The sequence below is a fragment of the Cervus elaphus genome, chromosome 5 (assembly GCF_910594005.1).
Source record: "Cervus elaphus chromosome 5, mCerEla1.1, whole genome shotgun sequence".
NCBI lineage: Eukaryota > Metazoa > Chordata > Mammalia > Artiodactyla > Cervidae > Cervus > Cervus elaphus.
In genome coordinates this window covers 9,513,247-9,537,534 of record NC_057819.1, presented here as the reverse complement: position 1 = coordinate 9,537,534, position 24,288 = coordinate 9,513,247, and the positions used below count along the sequence as shown (strand labels likewise).

General features: G+C 49.5%; 1 protein-coding gene across 2 annotated transcripts; it reads right to left on the bottom strand.

Moving 5' to 3' along the window:
- Positions 1-3,099: 3,099 nt before the first annotated feature.
- Positions 3,100-17,204, bottom strand: LOC122693771 (trichoplein keratin filament binding). Of its 2 annotated transcripts, none has more exons than XM_043901575.1 (13): positions 17,114-17,204; positions 15,378-15,571; positions 14,356-14,566; positions 13,559-13,615; positions 11,944-12,012; positions 11,149-11,322; positions 10,241-10,353; positions 9,988-10,054; positions 8,596-8,768; positions 7,672-7,753; positions 6,158-6,343; positions 5,468-5,611; positions 3,100-4,448 (listed from the first exon to the last, which is right to left on the bottom strand). In XM_043901575.1, the coding sequence occupies exons 2-13, from the start codon at positions 15,569-15,571 to the stop codon at positions 4,416-4,418; spliced, it is 1,503 nt and encodes a 500-aa protein (XP_043757510.1). In that variant the 5' UTR covers positions 17,114-17,204; the 3' UTR covers positions 3,100-4,415. The 2 variants fall into 2 exon arrangements, with proteins under 2 accessions (XP_043757510.1, XP_043757509.1); XM_043901574.1 differs by having other exon boundaries at positions 16,998-17,153.
- Between the last annotated feature and the right edge of the window lie 7,084 nt (positions 17,205-24,288).

The window sequence follows — 24,288 nt, the reverse complement described above, 5'->3', positions numbered from 1 at the left end:
CCAGAATTCTCAGCCCGTCTCCCACCCCAGTGCCGCTGCTCCCCGAAACTCCTCTCCCCCCCTCACCCCTTCCCACACCTTCCTTTCTTGGGACTCGTCTTCCCCTTCTGTCTGTCCCCTCAGTCCTCTCCCTTCCTCCCCAGCCCTTGTAGCATTGCCTGTGTCCTGCTGCCCGCCAGCTCTCCACCTCTGCCTTTCAGAGCCCCAGGTATTAATTTCCTCTCACCTGGCCTAGCCTCCTCTCACCTTTATCCTGTAAGGACCCACTGGAAGGACCGTCTCTCTCCCAGGCCCTGCTTTCCTCAGGAGCCCACAATGCATTACAGACAGGGTAGTTTTGAAATCTAATTTGGTCTTACAATTTGCACACTATGGCCTAAGAGTTAGCTGTTAGTGCCCCCTCTTGCCCCACACCTTGCTATCTGCTTCCCTCTCCTAGACCTCCCCTCCCAGGACCTCTTTCGATATTTCCCTACCCCACCCAGCCCCCTTCCTTTCTGAGGGGCTGAATTACCTACATAATTACCTACATATAGGCTCTCATTGCGGAGAAGGAAATGGCAACCCACTCCAGCGTTCTTGCCTGGAGGATCCCAGGACGGGGGAAGCCTGGCGGGCTGCCGTCTATGGGGTCGCGCAGAGTCGGACACGACTGAAGCGACTCAGCAGCAGCAGCGGGCGCTCATTGTGGGCAGTCTCTGGCTAAGTGCAATTTCCTACAGTCGCAACTGAAATGACCTCCCATTTTGCAGACGAGCAAACAGCCCGGCTGCTGGTGGCGGTGGTGCAGGTCAGAGCACAGGGCCTGTGCTCAGCCACAGGTTCTCACTGTCACAGAGGAGCCTCCAGGACGTGGGCTGCACGAACGTAGTGGACGGCAGGCCTACTGGAAGCAGGAGAGGGTGAGGGATGGCCGCACCCTGGACAGAGGTGAGGTGGGAGGGAGGTGGGGGGGCAGACCCGGAGGGACTCCTCTGGACTGGGAGCATCAGGGCGGGAAGGCAGGGATGCCGGTCTCTGTGTGGGCTTCTGCCCACCGTGGGTGCTGGGGGCTTTAAAGGAACGTTGAAAACTTGGGTGGCCGAGCTTGTGTTTGGTTTCCAATTCCTTTGTTTTTTGCCATAAGTATTTCTCTTCTCTTCTGTCAGTTTCAAATTGAGACATGTGGAAACCGCTGCTCAAGTCAGACTCTGATCTCTTGAGCGGAGGACACTGCCCAACTCAGCTGTCTCAGCATTCAGGGCAGTGTTGTCTACACAAGTGTGTACAGAAATGGAGGACTGGGTATTTAGGGGCAAAAAAATGAACAAAAGGGAACTGCAGCCTTTTAAATCAGCTAATAACCAAAATAAAGTGAGGGAGAGAAAGAAATCACTACTGCATCGCAAGGAGAGCATCACAGCATAAGACTTCATGTCATCATCACGGAAGGCTGAGAGAGAGGTCTTCCAGCTGTCTAGCTAGAGATGATCCTAAATGCATGCAACTGAAGTTATGTGTCAGTATGTTCACAGAAACCCAGTTTTTAAAAGAAAAAAACTAGAAGCCAAATGAGAATGAATAAATAATACCATTTACATTAGCACCTAAAAATGAAAAGTCTTAATAAAAAATTTTTTAAATTACAAGCTTATATCTTATGAGGTAGGTTTTTTCCTACCTTTTATCACTTTTGAGCAATCAACATTAAGTCATAAATAACTCTCTAAAATAAAGACATGATGGTGTCAAACTTGCTAAAATAAAACTCCACATGGCCTCATGGCCAGATTTCATCACAGTCAGGAAGCACTGCTAATGCTAATGTGTTTGAAGGCATTATAATGATGCTCTGTATTTTATGAAGGCTGAAAACTACCTAAAAACCCAGATTGTAAAAAAAAAAAAAAAAAAAAATTCATTATGGGACTTCCCTGGTGGTCCAGTGGTTAAGAATCGTCTGGCAATGCAGGGGACACAGGTCCAATCCCTCATCTGGGAAGATCACACGTGGGACAGCTGAGCCCGTGTGCCACAGCTACTGAGCCTACGCTTTCTTAGAGCCTGTGAGCCGCAAGTGTTGAGCCCACGCACCACAACTAGGGAGTAGACCCTGCTTGCCACAATTAGAAAAAACCTGGACGCAGCAATGAAGACCCAGTGCAGCCAAAAATAGATTTCTAAAAACGTAAATATTAATTTATCCATAAGGAAATACGGATGCACTGAATTTATTTATTGCACAAATGGTTCCTTCAGCCCTAAGAGTTACAGCTGGTTCTGTGCCTGCCAGGGACATCTGCGCATCCGTGCACTTGTTTGATTCCTGTCCCTGTTCTTGTTCAGCTTTGTAACTTCCCCAGGCCTAGCAGCACATCCTCCCTAGAGAGGATATATGTGCTGAGTGAGCAAAAAGAGTGAAAATCATTCACATACAGAACATGTGAGTAGCGGCTTCAACACCATCTGTTCTAAACAACTTGAACCTTGCAGGAGAATCTGCTGTAGAATGATATACAAATCATTAATTTTATAGTAAGTAGGAAAAGTTGCTTAAAATAATAAAACCAATATACATGTATATATAGCTACAACACAATCAATAGTTACGAGCTAAAAAGAGTATGTGCTACACCAGAAATAGTTAAGACAGTGGAAGCTCTAAATCTGGAAACAAAGATCGAGGCCCAGTTTAGACAGGAAACATTTAAATGTATTAGGGTAGAGAACTAGTGTAACAGAGAATGCGGAGTCTCAACCACGGGACTGCCAGGGAATTCCCTATAATAAACTTTAATGCTAATAAGACTGCTGCCAGGTTTCACAAACAAAAAACTCAAGGAAATAAAAAATATTCAGTAAATATATCAGTGCCTATTTACCAGGCATTCTGTCCATTTTGAACTCTATCCTGGAGCTCGGACAATGTATGACTGCTTGTAATTCCCTGTAGTTTTACTTAGAAGAGGTTCCAGTGGAAATGAGAATGGAGACAATACCACTGACACAAGAAAGTGAAAATATCCAAATCTGAAAGAGATGTGGATTAAATCAGTAAAACTCTTATCATTCTATACAACCCACTTTGCAGCAGTTATTAAAAGCAACAGTGACAAAAGCTTGGAAGCAGTGCCATCAAACCAGAACTTTATTTCACAATTAATGAACATCTGAGAGGAGGAAAGTAAATATGAACATGCATAATGAAAGCAGTGCTCAGGGGATCATAGTCAAAAAAATTTAAGACAAGAAAATGAAAACCAGACTAAGGATGTAGTTCTCAGCTCAATTTGTTTTTATGGCACAATAGAAATGAAAGGCAGTGCTGCCCTGAGACTCGGGATTTTTTAATAAACTCTGGTTTTTAATAACCTGGAACAGAGCCCTGTAATTAGTTGTAATTTACTGAGATATGGAATCTTGAGCACAATATAATGAAAACTGAAACCTCAGAGGAAAAATATGAAAAAAAAAATACAAGTCATGAAAATATGATTATTGCTGCAAGGAATTTATAGCTATTTATAGAGATTAATCTAGGACTATGTCACATTGATAGAACAGGGAGAAGAGACATTTTTGGCTGATCTGCAGTTGAGTCTGATCTAGTTTCTTCAGGTTCAGTGCCTCTTCCTCTGGGGACATAAATCTCAAAAGGCTGCACATGGCTGAGCCCTTTCCAAGACACTAGAGGCCCAAGGTGTCCTGCCAAAAGGTTAGCCAGCCAGGTGACCTTTTGAGGCTCACTTACATACATTTTGGGGTCACCCATCACCCCCGACAATGCTCTATGCATATTCTACCAAAATGCTTCTAAAACAAGGAAAGACTCATTTCTCACCACCTTTTCAGAAAGTATCCATGGACGCCACCAGACTGTCTCAGGGTTCATAGTTCTTTTCTTCCAGAAAACAAGATGTAATCATTTTGGGACCACTAAATTAATAAACCCTGAAATTAATAAACTAGACCAAGACCCACAAGTTTGTTTTCAATAGAACAATCAAATTTTAATGGCAATTTTAAAAACTGAAAAACTTGTCTCCTATCTGTAGTTAAGAGTCCTCATTGGAGGTCGACAATTAGGGGTGAGACAAGAGGAAACTCGTAGCCTGTCATGGAATACAACTTGTAACTCCTAGCACCGATTTAGAATCTAACATTATTTAACAACATATTACAAGACTGTGACAGCACTGTCAACGTGTGACTATGAAGTCCCTTTCTGGGATAAAAAAGGCAGGAAAGGGCCTCCTGGATAGCCAACACAGCTTAAAGTCCAGCCAGACCCTCACTCCATTTAATTGTGGACCTGAACATTCGCTGAACTATTTTACAGTGACCCGAACACTGGAACAGAGCCTGTAGAACGGTCTGGCGGCTGCATACCAGAGACCTCACCATCCTCACTCTTTGTGCTTACAGTACCAACGAAGTCAGTTCCAAGCGATTCTGGGATGTCCATAAGGCTGAGAAGAAAGAGAAAACATAAGACTGATTTAAGTCAGTAGTCACTGGAGCATTAGCAATTAATCTCAAGAAACAGCTGAAAGCACCATTTTATAAATGGCTGTTTTCAGTTACAGCTAAGTCTTTGACCCTAAGCCATAAATGAGGCACTCTGACTTTTTAAAGTACCAGCCCTAAGTAACACTTCACGTGGCTCTGTGAGACCCTGAGCTGAGACACGCACTGATGCATGGTGGAGGAAGTTTGGAAAACGCTGTTCCCTGCACTCTAGAGCCCCGGCCGGCTGGGACACTGACGCTCTGCAGCAAGTGTGGCACCTGCTCCGCTCCATCAGCTTCCCAGGCTTTCTGACCAGAGGAGCCGGCCTCTGTCGGGCAGCACATTAGTGCCAGGGTGGCCCTGGTCAAGGAGAGACAGCGGTGACATGCCTGGTGTGCCCTCGGCCCCTTCACCGGTGCTTTACTCATCAGCTCCCCCAAAACACGGGTGACGGCCTTCGCTTCTCTGTGCTCCCCTGATGTCCTGCACCAGGGGTCACTCAAGTACTTGGGGAGACAGAGAAAGAAGGAAGGAGAGGACCAGACGACAGGGAGGGGGTGACCAGAGTGCCAAGGGCAGGAGAGGAAGGAACCCAGGTCCTGGTCACCCGGCTCAACTGGGCTCTGCCGTCCGGACAGCTAGGACCCAGCCCCACTGCACCTTCCCCCCTCACTAGCTGCCCCAAAGCTCTTCCCAGATTGCTCTCTGTCCCAGACAGGGCCGCCAAGCACCAGCAGAGCAGTCGGGACCCCAGTCATTGGGCTGCAGCGGCAGGAGCCAGAGCAAAGTCACTGCAAGGTCTATTTGAGGCCCAACGAAGGATCGAACAGACCCTGTGTCCAGGCTCCCTACCAGTCAGGAAAGGAAGAAACACACAAGAAGAGGAGCAAGGAAGAGTCCAAGGTGCTGGGAAGCAGCCCTGTGCCCGGGGCTATGGACAGGGGACCAGGAGAGCAGGGCCAGCTGAGCGGCTCCCTACCTTGGGCCGGTAGCCCTGCTTGGCCATCATCTTTGCCTCCTGCTGCAGCAGGGCAGCCGTGAGCTGCTCTGCCCGTCTCGCCTCCTCTTCCTCCTCCTTCTCCTGCTGGTCTGCCTCCCACACCTGCAGCTGCCGCTCTGCCACCTGGGTACCAAGAGGAAAGTCACCCCAGACGGGCCACGGGCAGGACCCTGCCTCCGATCCCGAGGGACGGCCTGGGGTCCCCTAGCTGGAGCATCAGCGCTGAGCACCAGTGCCCTCATGGGAAGGACACTCATGGACCCGGAGAGGTTATGTGTGTGGTTGTATGTACCTTGTGAAACACTCTGGATGTGGCCACGTGTTTGGAAGATTCTTTTGTGTTAACTATTATGTACTGAATTGAATAAAAGAGGCTTGGGGCCAGAGAGCCAAGTGCTTGCAGAGGCAACCAGGAAAGAGAGGTGAGGGGCAGGAACAGTAAGCTTTGCTTTCCTAGGAGATGGAGGACCCAGAGCGGGACTGGACCTACAACCAGGAGGGTCAAGGTTCCAGTGGGAAACAAAAATGGATGCTCTGAGCTCCTGATTGTGGGCTTCCTACACAAAGTCCAGGCCAGGCTGTGGAAGTTGGTCAAGGGCCCCGAGCCCTGTGCCTTGATGGCGCAGCAAGGCCTGCTGCCCGTGCACTCGTCCCAGGGCTCAGCCCCACCTGAGCTTCCAGCTCCTGCTTCCTGGCCGATTTCAGCTCCTCACTCTCCTCTTTCTCACGACGAGCTGACTCTCTTGCCTCCTCAAGATCTTGAATAAGTTGCTCTCTGTGTCTCAGGGATTCCTCCTGTGCCCGTCGGTTTTGTTCAATCTTTTCCTGGATCTGTTGCTGTCTTCCTGTCAGAACCTATCCTCAGCAGAAAGGAAGAGGGGAGGTTTTAGTTAGACTTTGACAGATGCCTCTTTCACCAGCTGTGGACCGCTCTGCTGCAGCAGCTACACGGACACCAGCCTAATTCTCCGCCTCAGGCCTAAGCGCACCAGGCAAGCCGACCACAGGGTCAGCTATATTTCCAGACAATCGGCTGTATTTCCCACACGTCCCCATCACACACGAGGTGCACGCAGACTGTGCGTGTGCAGACAGTCGAGCACCAGAGAGTCGGAAGCAGGCAGGGGTGGAGCTCTGTCCCCACAGACACACAGCAACAAGGTGACTCTCACTCCCTATCAGCGAGTGCCAGAAAAAGCAAGAAACCACGAGCCACGCAGGCAGCCAGAGGCAGAGTTGGGGTCATCCCGCCAACCTTGTGGCTATGAATTCACTGCTCAGAGCAGCAGAAACCCGGATTCTGGAGGATTCCATCCAGACAATGGTCCAGTCTCAGGAACCACCTGCCATTCCAGACAGTCAGGCTCTCTGGACAGGACAAGTGGCCACAACAAGGAGGGATGTTTTAAATGCGGGGGGCGGGGGGAGTCAAAAGATGCTGGAGAATATCTGGTATTCCTAAAAGTAAAAGGGCACCAGCTGGGACCCACTTTCCCACAGGTTCTAAAATGTAGCATGCTGGTGTGCACGGAATACAAGGTCCATATTAAACCACTTTAAGGTAACTTTCAATACATGGATAATAAAGACTTTTTCCCCAAAAAAAAATTTCCTTTGAATTGGGGTGTGTCTTATAACGCACTACTTCTAAATGACAAATGAAACAGTCATGTTCTTTAGTCTGCTTCTGGTGTTGCACCCCAAGAAAAATATTAAATGTGGAAAAGGTTTCTGCAACAGGTGTTCAGCGCAGTGTTTCTCAAAAGGCTCCAATTAGAAAAAATGGACCCACAAAAGGAAATAGAAAAACAAACTATTGTCTACCCACGTGATATATGTCATCAAAATGATATTTACAAAGAAGATATAATAATATATTAAAATGACTGAAATCAAATAGCTCAGTATAATAAGTAATATGTAGAAAAAATGTTATGCAGAGAAACAGAAGCATAGAAAGAAAGAAATAGTGGCTGTGGAGATGATAGGGGTCTAGGTGACTTTTTGGTTTTACTTTTCTGTACTGAAATTTTTTTCTAGTAAACATATTACTTTTAGGATGATATTAAAAGATGATAAAATAACCTGAGGGGACTCTGTTCCCTGAGCATTCGGCAGGGTCAACACATGGTCACCAACCCCAGACACCCGCCCGGCCGAGCTGCACCCCCTCCTGGGATTACCTCGCTCATCAGCCGGTCTCGAGCGCTCCTCTCGCGGGCCCACTCTGCCTCTCTCTTCTCCCACATTTCCTTGGCCTCTTCCCTAGGGAGACATGGAGCGGATGACAGCAGGCTCCTTACCACCGCCAGTGGTAGAAGAGAACCAAAGAACAATCAAGGCTCCATGGCACCAGGTAATGCCCACTTTCTGCGGGGTCAACCTCCAAGTAAACTCAGTGGATTACAGGTGAGGATAACCTCACAGAAAATACTGCTGTCGTAAGTACTTTTAAGTCCCCTTTTTTAACACTCCCTCTCCTTACAAAAAGCACTGGTGATGACATGTACCCAGGACATTTACACACAGAAGTGAATGAACCCTTGGGACTGGAGAGGAGGAGGGGCACGCGGGTGCCTGAGCTGTCACCACGTTCCTGCGGTCACTCTAGCTCGCCCTGTGGTCCGGGAAGGTGAGTGGTCTTGACTCCCCGTGGCCCAAGTACCCTGCAAGCCCAGCACTGGCCTGGACATCAGGGTTAAACAGGAGGAGGACCGTAATGCACTTAGCACTGCGTCTGGCACACAGTAAGTGCTCAATAAGTGTTACCTGTTACTCCCTTATTTCACTCTACCAGATGATGTTCTAGGATCCAGACTCATTTATACAGGCCTACGATGCATTCAATGTCTCCATAATTTATAACAATTTCCTTTCAAATTTCTACGGTTTCAGATGAACAGATCCTTACTTTAAACCCTAGTGGTTTCCACCTTAAATAACCCGAGGGAAACACCCACAGGCCAGGTCCATTAGCAAAGGTGTGCTCCTCACGAACATGGAGAGGAGCAAGGACGGGCATTTCAACAGCAGCAGACAACCCTCACAGCGACTTGCTGACCTGTGGGGACTGCGGCAGGAGGGGACGCCAGGATGCCACCTCTCACCTCAGCAGCATCTGCAGCTCTGCCTCCCGCGCCCGCTCCAGCTCCAGCTGCTCCTCAATGACCCGCTTCATCCAGGCCACGTCGGCCAGGGCCTGCTCCCGCCGGGCCTGGTGCACACGCTGGTTCTCGTCCTCCTCCTCTAACAGCACCTGCAGGATGCGCTTGTCCGCCTCCTAGAGGACAGACGAGGAAGCGCAGTTACCGCAGGTAACAGGCCCTCTTGGCGGGATCCTGGTCTTCTGCGGAGTCATGGGGCTGTTTCCAGAGCAGGCAGGGTGTGACTGATGGCTCAGGGCCATTGTAGACGCCACAAACGCCCAGGAGTTTTTCTCTGCCCACCACCAGGAGAGACCCTCTGTGCCACACGCACGTCCTTGCCCTCGGACACACCTGGCAGCCCAGCTTTCTAGAACACAATTTGCAAGCAGTTCCACTTCAGAGGACATAAGCTACAGAAATGCTCAAAATGCTCCTTGCAGCTGTTCCATGCGAGGACAGCCAGCCAGGATGAGAGATCTCTCCTGTCCCGTCTCAGCGAGGGAGCCCATCTAAATACTTGCCAGAAACACTGAGCAGCTAGCCAGAAAGGGCAAGCTCAGTCTACGAACACTGATCTTGAGGTCTGAGGTGTACTGTTAGGTACTGTGTTGAGCAATGCCACGTCAAGTACATTAAAAAATGAAACCAAGAAGCCCCAAACCCACCACTTCCCTGAGTGTGTACGGCTCACCCCTGAACAACGTGGGTTTGAACTGGGCGAGTCCACTAACCACAGTTTTTTGTCAGTAAGGATAGTACTTGTATTTTTATTTTATAGATCTTTAATATTTTAATTTTTATCTTGGAACATAGTTGATTTACCATATTGTGTTAGTTTTCCATATACAGCCAGGTGATTCAGTTATAATGGAATATATCCATTCTCTTTCAGATCTTTTCCCATACAGGTAATCACAGAGTACTGAGCGGAGTTCCCTTTACAGACCTTTATATTAACTAAGTGGGGGAGAAGTGTCTGACTGGAGATTACAGTATGCAGACTCAAAAGAACTGGGGTTTGAGTCCTGATTCTATCCAAACTGTCTTAGCTTCCCGCCCTTCAGTGAGTCATTTATCAGTTCCTTTGTTTCTGAGGCAGAAATAACAGTACACAGGTTTTCAATTCCATGGGGGTCAGTGCCCCTAACCCCCATGTGGTTCAGGGGTCAACTGTATATCCAGAAAGATGCATACCCAGACACCTCTGGGGAGGGGCAGGGATTGCAGAGGCTGCTGGTCAAGAAGGGATGTCTCTTGATGTTTTCTCATGAGAACGCACCCGTTACTAAGCAACGAAAAACATGTTTTTCAAAAGAAAGTACAAGCAACACCAGGCTGTCACTTCAGACTTACCAGTTCCTCTTGGATCTGCTGTGTGCGTCTATTGAGCTTCACATTATACTGATGTCTCAGGAAGCGTCTAGAAATGAGAAGATATGGGTTGCCTTTAGTGTTTATGATCATAAAGAATTCTGCAGAGGTTAGACTGTTACTTTCTACAGACTGTATCCTTTCTGCTTTCAGGGTTACCAGGGCAAGCCTGAGAGAGTAAGAGCTCGCTGGCTTGGGACGGGGGGGCGAGGGCTGGGGGCCTTCCCACACGCACCCCAGTTCCGCCTTCTGCCGCAAGGCTGCCATCTGCCGCCTCTCCTCCTCCAGCCTCTCCAGCTCCCAGCGCTGCTTCAGCAGATTCTCCTGCTCCTTCTTCAGTTTGGTGGCCTGTGGTGACAGGACAGCAAACCCGGTTAGGCTCGTCATCCCTCATCTCCCTTTCTAGCAGACACGATCCAACAAGGGCGGCCTGGCCACCTGGTACCCAGGATCCCCTCCCACCTCCAAGGCACTCAGTCCCTTGGCCCAGCTCACTCGGTCATCCCAGCTGGGCCTTTCCCAGCCCCGCCGACAAGAATGACCCCACATGGCCCTGCACTGCCCACACTTACTGCAACTTAACCTCTGTCTCCCCGACCTGACACAGCCCCCAGCTGTATTCCCAGCAGCCAGTCTAGTGCTCGGGCACAAAGGACCCAGCTCTCGAATCATTGAGGCCTGGGGAAGGGGGTGCTGCTCCCCTCAGCTGGATGGGAAGATCTAGCCCTCAGAGCTGCTGGGCACAGGATTCTCAGAACAGCCTCCTGAACCAAAGATCCTCATAGTTTGCCCCAAGACCCCAAAACTGCTAGCTGGGGAGAGCTGTGGGCTGGCTCATCAAAGTCAAGTCTACCAAGCACTGTTGAACTCTGGGTTCTCAGAGGCCCTCCGACAGCAGGCCTCTACCCACATCTATGGGGACAGGTGTGACCCCCCGAGGGTTGGCATTCAAGAATCCGGCACACAGCGGGAGTGCGGAAGAACCACCGGTGGAACCACACGTCAGGAGAGCCCAGCGTGGCTCCCCTTCTTAGAACCACCTCCCAGATGCCATCTCCATGTGGAGCAGCTTCTTAAATGCCTGTTTCCTCACAACAAGCGGCTGCGAGTGAGGTGGCCCTGGCAGCCGGGGCGTGCCCTCACCTCCATCTCCTTCACCTTCAGCTCCTCCATCTGCTGGCGCAGCGCCTCCGCCTGCAGCTTACTCTCCAGCTGCCTCCTGTCCTCTTCTGCTTTCATCCGTTCCAGTGCTTCCCGGCGGGCCGTTTCATACTCATTTTCAAATCGTTTTTCCTTTTCCTCTTCGGCGGCTTCTTGCTGCATGTAGCCAAAGGAACATGGGGGTCAGCGTCTGTAACACGGAGCCAGCGAAGAGCCCACCGCTGGTCAGCAGGCCGCAGGGCCCGTTCACTCCAACACGTCTACACCTGAGCAGGCTGTGAACTCACCGGCCGTGAGGCCCGGGCTCAGCGCTCACGGTGGGAGCCACGGGCGTGGTGCTGCTCTCAGAGATGAGGCTGGGAGCACAGTGCCCGGCACGGAGGAGGGGCTCAGGGAACGGGGTCCCTTCCCTTTCACAAGTCGATAAAACACCTTCCAAAATGAACCCAGAGGCAAAGTGTGGACTTCCATCACCAGAGCTGCTGCTGTCAACCCAGGCTGAGTTTACGATGTAAATTATATCCAAAGAGGAGGCTGGCAACAGTACAACCTCTAAGGATGCATATTGCGTCTACCATCAACCGGCCCTGGACACCTGGTCTCATTCTGCCCCAAGAGTGATCACGTGGGGTTCTTGTCTGTGCAAGAGCAACAAACATTCCGTTTTAACAGGTGCTTAGTAAACCGAGCAAATGTCTATTCCTGGACTGGAGACACTGAGATGGAAAACAAGAAACAAATTCAAAGACCCAGAGAGTCTCCCAACACATACCACACCTGTTTTTTTTCCTCTTTCTGCGTTTCCCAAGCGTTTATCACATGCCTCTTGTGAAGGTCCGATTCGATCTGAGGATGAGAAGGCAGAAAATATAAACTTCCTCAGTGGTTCACAGGATGGATGCTCACTGCTGAGCACTGTACCGTGGCCTGGAATGTGACCAGGTGTCTTACAAGGAAGTGCATGGTGACCCTAACATACACGGTCTAAATGCAAGTCAGGAAGAAAACCAAAGGACCAGGCAATTCTAAGCCATCTCAAGAACTGGAACAAAGTATCAGAAACTTTTCTCCCAGGCCTCTTGGAGCTGAGCGGACACTGAAATGGAAATCCAATCTCAAAGGCTACTGTGATGGGTCTAAAGCCTGCCAGGCCCCAGGGCAGCAGAATCTGGGTGAGGAGCAGACTCAACTTTTTGCCTGGCTCCCCAAAGCTCCCTCTGCAAAGGAGCAGCTGTGAAAACACATACCGCCTGTATTGATGGATGCAACAAATTTGGGGTTATTAATAAGAGATCTGGGTTTAAAGACTCTTTTAGATCAGAAAATGAATCGCAACAATGTCCAAAGGCTTTTGTTTGGAAAACTTTTTATACAAGTTTCAAATTTTTCTCAACTTACAAAGGTAAACATTTGCAACTAACTTGAATGCTCTGAATAAACAACTTGAGTAGCTGACTTCCGAGGATCCACTGAAATCTACCAGTGTCCGAGGAGAGGTTCAGTGCTAACCACATGACACACCAGAGCAGCCAGATGCTCTATTATGACTGGCAACTTCTAAATGTAGTTATGTGCACATAAATTAACACCATCAATTAAGTTGTTCAGACAGTAAAGAATCTGCCTGCCAATGCAGGACACCCAGGTACTATCCTTGGGTCAGGAAGACCCTCCTGGAGAAGGGAATGGCAACCCACTTCATTATTCTTGCTGGGAAATCCCACAGAGAGAGGAACCTGGCAGGCTATAATCCACGGGGTTGCAAAGAGTCAGACACGACTTAGAGACTAAATACAAATTTATACACAAATTATAAACTGAACTAAATTAATGATTTCTGTCATGGCATTCTCTCCCGATAGCCCAATCTCTGCTGAATGATGTCACCCCAGCCACAATGCCCCCCTTCTCTCCTTGCCCCAAAGTCTTATGGATCTGTCCCCTTTCTCCTGCCACTCCAGTTCTGACCACCATCATTCACCTGGGCTGCAGCCGCAACCCCTCAATTGACATCACCCCTTCCAGCCCCCTCAACACTGCTGCTGCTCCCTAAAATGCAGCCAGGACCCCGCTGCACCTCTGCTGAAAATCTTGCAGGCGCTCCCGGGTGCCTCCAGGGGAAAGCCACCCAAAGCTGTCCCAGGTGGCCCCACCTGCCTACCCAGCCTCCACTGTTGGGTTTCCCCTTTCCTATCAGATGTCCCAACCTCTCGCAGCCTCTTGTAGATGTTAAATAACCAAATGAACCAGATCTTCTGTGTGGAGCCTCTTTCGAAAGTGGCTGGAGTGATCTCTTTTTCATCCCAGCACAAGATGCAAACTTAAAAACAAGGTGAGCAATGTGATTTCATCTACTTAGGCAAATCAATGAGAGGATCTCTTTGGTTTTCACCTCTCGAAGTTTGGGGTCATTCTTTTTCCAGTGTTCATACAAAAGTCGTTCAGCAATCTGCCAAGAAAACACAAAGAGGGGAGACTGACGTTGCTTTTCCAATCCATCCACGTTTCGGGTAACCCACAGTGAAGTCAGCTGAGCGTAAGAGCTCCTCCACTGGCAGCCAGCACTGCGCCTGCCCTTCAGACCTCCCTCAGGCTTCAGGAGGTGTCTGGCTCTCAACAGACACCAATCAGGTGCTGACAAATGACTCATTTCTTTGGCTACACCAAGCGACTTGTGGGATCTTGGTTCTGCGATCAGGGATTGAACCTGGGCACTCAGCAGTGAGAGTGTGGAGTCCTAACCACTGGACCACCAGGGAGTTCCCACAAGTGACTTATCATGGTGATAAAAGGGGGCCAAAATCTGATGCTACAGATGGGTCCTAGATGCTAAAGATCTACTTCAAAATATACAGCAACCTTAAAAACAGAGTTTGGAGACCACCACTACACACAACTACTTTGGAAGTTAGGTTAAAATACACCAGTCCCAGCCTTTCGTGGGCCCAGAGAACTAGAATAAAGAAAAAGGACTCAAATACAATGATTTAAGGGGCCCAAGAGAATAGAGATGACTCCTGGAAAACACACACAAAGAACGACTCAGAGTCAGCAGTTTTCCCGGCTGGCTCTGGAGTAAACTGCCATCTCATCAGGTCAGAGCCCCTCAGGGGGACCCCTCCTGGCCTCACTAACAGGCTGGGAACTCGGGCTTCGCAGCCTCCTAAACAGCTCCGTTTGCAAAGTTACCAGTTTCCTTTGCTCCTCTCGGGCTGCCTTCAGGTTCCCATGCTGCTCCCGGATTCTCCCTTCCCTCAAGTTCATGCTCAGCCTCAGCTCCTCCAGTTGCCTGGCCAGCAAGTCTTGCTCCTCCACCAAAAGCTGCCTGAGTCTCTGCCGTCGGGCCTCCAGACGCTTCCTCCCCTCCTCCTTCATCTTCTCCCGCTGGTAGGCATGCATGCTGGGCGAGAGGGGCCACCATCAGCCAGGCGTGCTACCAGCTGCACGGGGGATGCATGGCTGGCTGTGTGGGTGACAGAGGCTAAGCCACACAGAACATGGTGACCTGGGGAGGTGTCCTCCGGCCAAAGTGAACAGACCAGGTAATAGAACCACTGTGCATAGCAGAATCTCGTTCTTGCAAGAAAATATATAAGAGGCGTGTATATGCACATGCTAATATTATCTGAGCAGTTACTATGTACTAAATAACCTGGATGGTTTTTATAGTAGCCATGACATAAATCCTATAAAGTAGGTTCTGTTTTAGCCCCACTTCACTGATGAGGAAACTGAGGCTCATTTTTTACAGCAAGTGACACAGTCAGAATTGCTATCTAGGTCTGTCGGACTCCAAAGCCCATGCTTTTAACTTCCATATTTTTTTTATGTATCTCTCTCTATAAAAATGGGTGTATGCTTGTATCTATATTTACATACAAACACAGATGAAGAAGTGTACAGGAAGATATGGACCAGACAGTTCACGGTGGTTCTCTCCTGGGGAAATGGGGCTAACAGGGGACTTCTGGATCCTACATACATGTCTCATCATCTTATCTTTTTCAATCAAATGTGTTACTTCACTGATGATCTTTTTTTCAATTTCCAGTTGGAAAGACATCACCATGTGAGTACCCATGGAAATCACCACATTTCCATGCAAGTGTCCATGCCGGCCAGTCACCCTTCCCCAGGTCCCTGAGTCAGTCACATCTCCCGGCAGCAGGTGGCCCTCCAACCCTAAGGGAAGGCGCTCACTGCACAGTTACCTCCGCTGGTAGGAGGCCCTGGAGCTCCACTCTGCCTGTTTAGAGCTGCAGATGTCAGACACCTGGAAGTAGCGGCTGTTCCGGTCCCACTGCTGCCGAAGATGTGCCTCCTGCTCCTGGCGGCGCTGTCGGGCGGCCTGCTGATCCGGGAGCCGCCGGCTGCACCAGGAGGAGGGCAGCGTGGGGAGTGCCATCTGAGGAGAAGAGCGGCGCTGAGAACAGGAGCCTGCTGCAGCCCCTCGTCCCTTTGAGGCCTGGTCCTCACCCCCGGGCTGCACACTGGAATCGCCTGGTAGAGCCTGGGCCCCAAGGCAGATGAACTAAGTCAAAAAAAGTCTCAGTGTGGGCTCCCAGACATCAGCATTTTAAAAATGACTTGCTACCAGGACTGCAAATCATCTAGCTGAAGAAGCCTGGCCTGTACCCAGCTGTGAGCCTGACATCATTAAGGGCAGTGCAGAGACAGGGAGCCAGTCCTGACGACACTGGACTAGCACACCGGGGGTTTCTGTGCTCTGCCTAAGGTAACAGAGAGGATAACTGAAGGCATACGGATGTGGGCCAAGCTCTTGACTGATATGACCTTTTTCATTGTTACTATCGCCCCGTTTTTTTTGGCAGCTGAGGAAACTTAAGTTCAAAGAGGTAAAATGACTTGCTGAAGATCACAAAGCCAGGTAGCAGAGGAAATTTATACAAGAGCTGGGAGCCTAATTCATGTTAGGCTGGGATGAGGGCCCAAGCTCTGTAGACTGCAAGACGGTACCTGTTGGGACCAACATGCCCTGGCTATGAAGTGAAATGAAAGTCGCTCAGTCGTGTCCCACTCTTTGCGACCCCATGGACTGCAGCCCACCAGGTTCCTCTGTCCATGGTATTCTCCAGGCAAGGATACTGGAGTGGGTTGCCATCTCCAAGTGTCACACCTGTTCTGGATGAGCATGGAGGGAGATCCCTCCTCTTACAGATGGAAAAACTACCACCCAGAGGGAAGAATCAATTTGCACGGGTCAAGGGGCTATCTGGGGGCACGGCCGGAGACTCGAAGGCAGAACCAGTCTCTCCAGACACCTCCCTCCCACCACCCCCGGTCCAAAAGCTGCTCCAGGTGCAGGGTCTACACAGTGCCTGGCTGTGACAGTGCTCAAGGAGCTTTTGGCGAATAAACAAACTCAAGAGTCCTTCGAACTGGGAGGGAAACTATCGCGTCTGAGTCAAGCTGAGCCTGAGGCTGCCAGGTCATGATCTGTCTTCAGACTGTGGCAGGCCTGACAAACATTTTTCTTTGCCCCATAGGCCGCCTGCGGATAAATCTTTGCACGAGGATTCAGGAAAGTGAAGATTCCGGCCCCAGATGAACCATCAACAAGTTGGGCAGCTCACTGAACAAGTCGCATCCCTCTCTCAGCCACATACGACAAAAGCGGTTATAGAGGAAAGGGTCGGACCCAGGCCGCGCGAGGAGCCGAGTGAGGACTGGAAGCCGAAGCCCCGGGCGCCCCGCGATCGCGTCCCGGGACGGCGGGCGCGCTTCCCGCCAGAGCGGAGCAGACTGCGGCAGAACTCTGAGGGTCCCCACCCCAACGCCGGTCCCCGGCCGAGCCCAAACCCCCGACTCACGTTTCTCTGCGAGCCGGAGTTTCCCAAGACTGCCCCGGCCCAAGGTCCCGCAAGCCCCAACCCCAACCAACCCCTGCCCGGCCCACGGCGACCCTCTCCGGCAGCGTTGCACTTACACCGGCCGTTTCCCCGCGCTCGTTGCCGAGGCAACGGGCCGGCGACGGAGCGCCGCGAGGGCCAAGCCTCCTGCAGCGCGATTACTCGGCGTGCAGAGAGAGAGAGAGAGAAAAGGAATCTGTGTTTTTCCCTGGTGCCCCCTCGTGGTGGGCGGGAGCTCAATCGCAGACGTCGCTCATCTAAGGAAAAGAATCCATTCAGGATGGTGGCTACCTGAGCGAGGCAGGTGAGCGTCGGGGAAAATCAGAGGGATATAATATGGAAGGGAATTATAAGCCAGTCGCCCTCAAACCTGGCTGCACAAGAAAATCATCTGGAGAGCTCTGAAAAATCCAGATGTCCAAACCGGACTCCAGACAAACCCCATCGAGCACTCTGAGGGAATCAGAGGTTGTCTAAGCCCCCCAGGTGTGTTCGACGTGCAGCCAGCTCGAAGAACCGCTTGTGGTAAGTAGGTTCGAGCTATTGGCAACTTTCTGTCGCCTTAGGATGGTGGTGGGTTCAAGGGTGTTCCTTCTGTTAGTATGTTTTATAACTCACATGTTACGTGTATCATTTTATGTACCAACAATTCTCTTAAAAAATAAAATTAAAAGATTGGAAATTCCCTGGCAGTCCAGTGGTTAAGACTCCCTGCTGTCACTGCCGAGAGCCTGGGTTCAATCCCTGGTTGGGGAACTAAGATCCCACAAGCTCTGCAGTGTGACAAAAATAAATGAAAAACCAAAGTATTAACTCCTTTATTCATGCTCTTTTCATTTTACCATTTTTGTCTTCATTTATTCTTCCCTTCACCCTTTCCTCCTTTTGTTTTATTTTTCTTTTAATTTTATTTATTTGGCTGCCAGGGGTCTTAGTCGCCGGCACTCCCATTTTCTAGTTGTAGCTTGTAGGCTTAGTTGCTCTGCCGCATGTGAGAACCTAGTTCCCCAACCAGGGATCAAACTTGGGTCCTCTGCATTGCGTGATGGACTCTTTACCACCAGACCACGAGGGAAGTCCCCTCCTTCCTTCTTTTATTCACTTCTCTGTTTTTCCTGGATGCAGTATAATGTCTGGTTGAACAGAGTGACCTCTGTTGCAGCCTCCACCACAATAGTCGTGTGGCCTTGGACAGGTCACCTCATCACTCTGAGCCTCCGTGTCCTCATCCGTGAAATAAGAATGTTCAAGTACTTGAAAAACAGCCCATTAGACTGGGAAGGCTGTGACACGTCCATAGCCTATGCAAGTCAACCTAAACCTAGGCCAGAGCCAATGCACCCCAACTGGAGAAAATGAAACTTAGCAATCACAAACAGCCAATTGGGCTTTCCCAAACAAAGCAACCTCCTAACTTATGATTTCCTTGCTTTCACATCTTCTTTCTAAAAACCTCTCTCCTAAATACTGCCGGTAGAGTGTTCTGACCACCTTTCCTTTGCCTGATTCCGATCAGCAAGTCTTGAAAGTTTTACTGTGCCTCAGGTTAGCTTTAAACAAGAATACCGACAGGGCTGCTTTCTACAGTTGCCCTTATGAGAGGAAATGAAAGTTTAAATGGAGAGGACTCAGGAGCAGAGCACCTGGTGCATCTCAGGTGAGCATGCACTCTCATGTCTTGCCTTTTTTTTTTTTTTCTAGTTTTTTGGCAGCAATACAGGACATGTAGGATCTTAGTTCCCTGACAAGGGATTGAACCGCGCCCCTCTGTGGAAGCACAGAGTCTTTACCACTGGACCACCAGGGAAGTCCCTCTCACATCTCCCTTTACTCGACACATGTTTACTCAGAATCTGACCTGCCCCGGGTGTGAGATCCCCCGGAGTTAGCCTCTGATTGGTCCCAATCCCTCGGGCTAAGCTTACAGCCAGTCATCCATATTGTGTCCCCAACGGAGAAGGGAAGCAGCCACCCACTCTGCTCAGCCCAGCCCAGCCAGAGCCACACACACAGCAAAAAAGCCTGATTAATAAATTGTTATTGATGGGCCTCCTTGAGTGTGATAGGAACTTCAGAAATGCGTGAATTGTGCTGTGGGAGACGAGCCTTCAGGTCCTGGTTTTGCACCTCTTGGCAAGGACCTTCCACTCGCTGGGCCTTAGTTACCTCATCTGTATAATGGCCTTAAAGGCCAAAACAAGCTCAACTACTGGGATCAAGGGCCTAGGGCTTGATTGACCTTGTCCTGGAAGCCTGAGGCCCCAGGCCATAGCCTCTGTCCTTTCTTCTGGGACAGGAACCGCAGCTTGTAGGTTGTGGAATTTGCCCAAGGAACCACAGCTTGTAGGTGGTAGGCCCAGCCTTGAACCCAGCTCTGTCTGATTCCAGGGCCTGGACTTGCTCTGCCGCTCCACAAGGTGAGGGATCATTACCTTCCCTGCAATGGTTCTAGTGTCCAGCACGGTGTAGTCACTTAATAAATATTCATCGAGAATGAATGAGTAGATTCCCCCCAACTCTGAGCCCCTTATTTTTTCTCCAAGAGAAAAAGGGAAAGATGGTGTTGAAAGAAATAAAAAAGAAAAACAAAAAGGAGCTAACATTGTTTGAATACCTACCACATGCCAGATGCTTTTAGATGTATTTTCTTGTTTAAGCTTCCCTCCAGCTTCACCCAGCAGGTGAGGTTCCTGCCCTTGTTCTGCAGATAAGGAAACTGAGACTCTGAGAGGCCAAGCAAGTCTCTTGCCGGCACCATGAGAGCCAGGATTTACATCCAACTTCCAGAGCTTGTGAACCTCTTTTCAGCTTGCTTTTCCGGAAATGTGTGGCTTACAGATATAGCTCTTAAAAGAGGCCAGTAGATGTGGACCAGTTGGGTGCTCAGGAATATTAAATATTTTGTGACAGGTTGATGACTATGGCCCACAGAGGGGTAGCCCTGGCAGGTAGCCATCGAGATGGACACTTGCACGCACAGGCCCTGGGCCAGCGCACTGTTTCTTGGGGCTGTTCCTGGGCTTGTTTGGAGGTGTTCTGGCAAGAGAGGAGAAAACAGGAATGGGAGTGGCATGGTAACTCTGAAGCGGCTTCCCTATTAGCTGAACCGGGACCGTGCTGGAGGCCATGCGATGCCCTTACAGAAGCAGCAGGTGGCGCTGCCGAGGCACATTTATCTAGGCTGGGTTTTTCCAGCATTTCGTCAACCACCCTGGGTTCTCTCTTCATACCTAGACTGGTCTCCCCACCCTTCCTGAAGACAAGGATGTCTTGTAGACAGGGAATCTCAAAGACTCTGGGGCTACAAGGCTGCCTCTCAGAAGTCCAGTTTTGTGTTTTAATAGCAATAACAACAGGAATAATAATAAAGGTAGGTATTATCCATGAGAAAAAAGTGTAAAAGGACTTTTTCTTCAGAAACAGTGGCTGTCACTAGGGGCCAGGATTAGGGGTGATTTTAATTTTTCTCTCTGGGTTTTTAATTTTACAATGGTCACTGTTACTTGTGTAATTTTATTAAAAATAAAGCATTGGGCGACTTGCCTGGCAGTCCGGTGGTGAAGACTTCGCCTTCCAGTGCAGAGGGTACCAGTTTGATCCCTGGTGGGGAAGCTAAGGTTTCACATGCCTCTCAGCCAAAGATCCAGAACATAAACAATAGAAACAATATTGTCACACATTCAATAAAGACTTTAAAAATGGTCCACCTTAGAAAAAAAAATCTTAAAAAATTAAAACTTTGGTTGGTTGATCATAACATATTGCACTTCCCCCATGCTTTATACTTATGAGGTGCTTCCATGCATGAATCGTCCAACCCTGGCAGTTCTGAATTGCCAGGAGAGCTTTCTGATAAATCCTGATGCTTGATGCCCGAGACAGAGGTTCTGATTGCATTGGTCAGGACCGGGGCCTGAACATCTGATATTTTTTAAACTTTTAATTTCAGAATAGATTTAGATTTACAGAAAGTTTCCAAAGAAAGTACAGAGAGTTTCCTTATATTTCACACCAATTTCCCCTGTAATTATTAATAACATCTTATGAACATCTCATACACCCTTAGGACAGACATATGACATGGGTTTGGAGGTAAAATACACATAAAAGAGACAAAAATGACCACTTTAACCATTTTTAAGTGTCCAATTCAGTGACATTAAGTATATTCACAATGTACAACCGTCTCAAAGTAGGATTTTGTATTTTGCTTTGTATTTCTTTTTTCGATTTTTTTTTTTCTGTTTCAACTATTTAATGTAAAAAATCAGGTCATGGGAATACAAATCATTATTATCATTATCACTCTGCAGCTCAGACATCACACTGTGGGGAAGTTTCCATAACCGGGGTGTTACTGGCAAGGGAAAGCGCGAGAAAACAAAATAACTATTCAAATACTCCTCTCCCCAGGCAGGCTGGCAGTCAGCTGCAGCCCACGTGCAGAGAGAATTCTGAAAGAATGCCGCTCGGTGGCAGCGAGGCAGGGGCCTGGATTAGCGTGGTTGCTTGAACTCCGCTGTTTCATCACCCGGGCTGGTTTCCCTTCCCACGGCGGAATTTCTAAAGACAGGTGTCACCACGGGCACACAGCACACTTTCTGGGAAACAGGTGATATGTGCATCTTTCGCTTTTAGAATCCAAGTGTAATTCTTGGACCATGTGAACCACTGGGGAAGGGATGTCAGGGGTTCTCCCTGACATCTCTCCCCCTTCACCTCGGGGGAGGTGAAGCCCAAGAAGACTTGTCTCTTGACAAGTCCCCCTGCTGGATCTGACGTCACCACAGCTGGAGAACCACCTGGCCCTGCGAGGCGGGGCTCACCCATCCAAATCCCTTCCTCTCCAGGGGAACCGAGGCCCAGAGATGGGGAGGTCATACCCAGATGAGGTCAGTGGCAGAGCCAGTGTCTCTAGTGAGAGCTGTTGGTGGCCTTAGTGCATGGAGGCAGCAAGGAAGAGGAGACTCGGTCGGCACCTGCTTAACACTTAGTGTCTCTAGGAATTATGGGTTACCACAACTCCATTTTTCAGATGGGGAAACTGAGGCTTAGCATGGCTGGCCCGTATGACGTGTGCCAGGTCCCCACCCCAAAGCTTATGCTGGTTCCATCCTGCTGGGCCATCATCAGATCTGGGCACAGTCCACAGAGATGGGGCATGGAGCCAGCCCTGTGTTTTCCATGCCTTTCCCAGACATGGGCACCCACTAGCCATCCCCGGATGGCAGAGAGCCTCTCGTCCCTAAGTACCAGGTGACTGGTGGCTGGTGTCGGGACAGCTCCCTTTCTGCTTGACCTTGAGCCCTCCCTGGCTCCCCATCTCCCTTCACGTGAAGCCACACTGTGAACAACTCACTGAACCTGGCACGGTCTGGGCCCTGGCTGACTTTGCCCAGCACACTAGCCATCTTTTTTTTTTTTTGAGTCTCACGGCACTATTTCTGCTGTGCTGTTCCCCCTGCCTAGAAGGCTCTTTCCCCTTCTGACTCTTTCTCATCCTTCAGGTCTTGGTGTAAATGCCCCTTCCTCTAAGAGGCCCTCCCCCCAACCCCTCTAACCTGGTCAGGTCACCTAGCCTCAGAACACACTGGATTCTTCCTCCATACTGTTCCTTGCAGTGCTCAATAAATGATTTTAAAGAGTAACATCCTGCCCACAGTGGACTGCAAACTTCATGAGAGCCAGGGACCTGGCTGTCTGGATTCTGGTGTGTGTCCCAGCCTCTGCTGTGTTGCTTGGTATACAGTGGGTACTTAATAAATACCTTGAGAGTGGGTGAATGAAACTGTGGCCTGTGGGGTGCTACATCCTCATAGTCAGGAGTGTGGGGCCATGGACTGGAGGGCCACACCTCTGCCAGAGAGGTTTGCCACAACCTGGGCAGTGTGCAGGACCGGTTTCTAAAAATCAGTGCGATCTCTGTTAAGCAAGCACCTGGGATGTTTCCAGACTCTTCTGATGCGTTTCAGGAGCCTTCTTCCTGTCCCCTGAGCTGCACCTCCACCCCACCCTCTTTGGCACAATGAAGTACTCACATTGCTGGCCTGGGTCCTGCAGCCAAGCCAGCCCCCTGGGGCAGCAAGAGTGAGGGACACACCCCCAGAGCCACGAGTGGAACCAGAAGGCAGAGGGGCTTTTTTTTTTAATGGCTTCAGCTTAGTTCATTTATTTTATTTTTAAAAATGTTATTGGAGTGTTGTTGATTTACAGTATCGTGTTAGTTTCAAGTGTAAAGCAGAGCAAACCAGTTACACGTTTACATATCCTCACTCTTTTCTTAGATTCTATTCCCACATAGGCCATTACAGAGTGTGGAAGAGAGTTCCCTGTGCTATACAGTAGGTTCTTTTTTTTTAAATTATTTATTTATTTGGTGGCATCAGGTCTTAGTCACATCTTCGTTGCCTCATGTGGGACCTTTTGTTGCAGCACATGGACTCTACTCGTGACTTGCAGGCTTCATAGTTGTGACATGTGGGCTTAGTTGTTTTGAGGTCTGTGGGATCTTAGTTCTCCAACCAGAGATTGAACTCACATCCCCTGCATTGCATGGCAGATTCTCAACCACAGGACCACCAGGGACGTCTTAACAGGTTCTTAATACTTACCTGTTTTCTGTGTAGGAGTGTGCATATGTCAATCTCAGCTTTCTGACTTATCCCTCCCCCCTAAAAAGGGCTTTTGAAATACTTGTTCCAGACCCATCTGCTCTGTGGGGAAACTGAGACACAGAGCGGGAAACAGAGTCTGGAAACCAGTCAGCAACAGAGTCAGGACCAGATCCAGGGGTCCCCTGAGAGGTGGGCCTGGCTGCTTTCACTCTGCTTCCACCCAGAATTACTGAGAGCTGGGCAGGGCATTTCTAGAACCATCAACATTCTCACCTTCAGCATCCCCAAGTGACTTAGGCCAAGCACCAACCTGTGTCCCAGGTGGTTCCTTAAATCCTTGGGTGCCATCTCCTTGAATATTCTCAGTGCATTGAAGGAGGGGCTATTAGGATACCCATGTTACAGATGTGGAAACTGAGACTCGGAGAGGTTCTTTGCCCAGGGTCACACAGCTAGAAGTGGTAGAGCTACCAATAGCAACGGTAGTTCGTTGTCACTCTGTCTTAGGTCAGTGACCTGGTTGGGTTCCCTTACAGCATTTTTTCCCAAGGCTGCCCCATGGGTAGAAAATGAAGCAGAATTTCTCCCTTTACTCTGCGCTGTTTAAATGCCCAAAATACTATTTTCATGCAGCAACT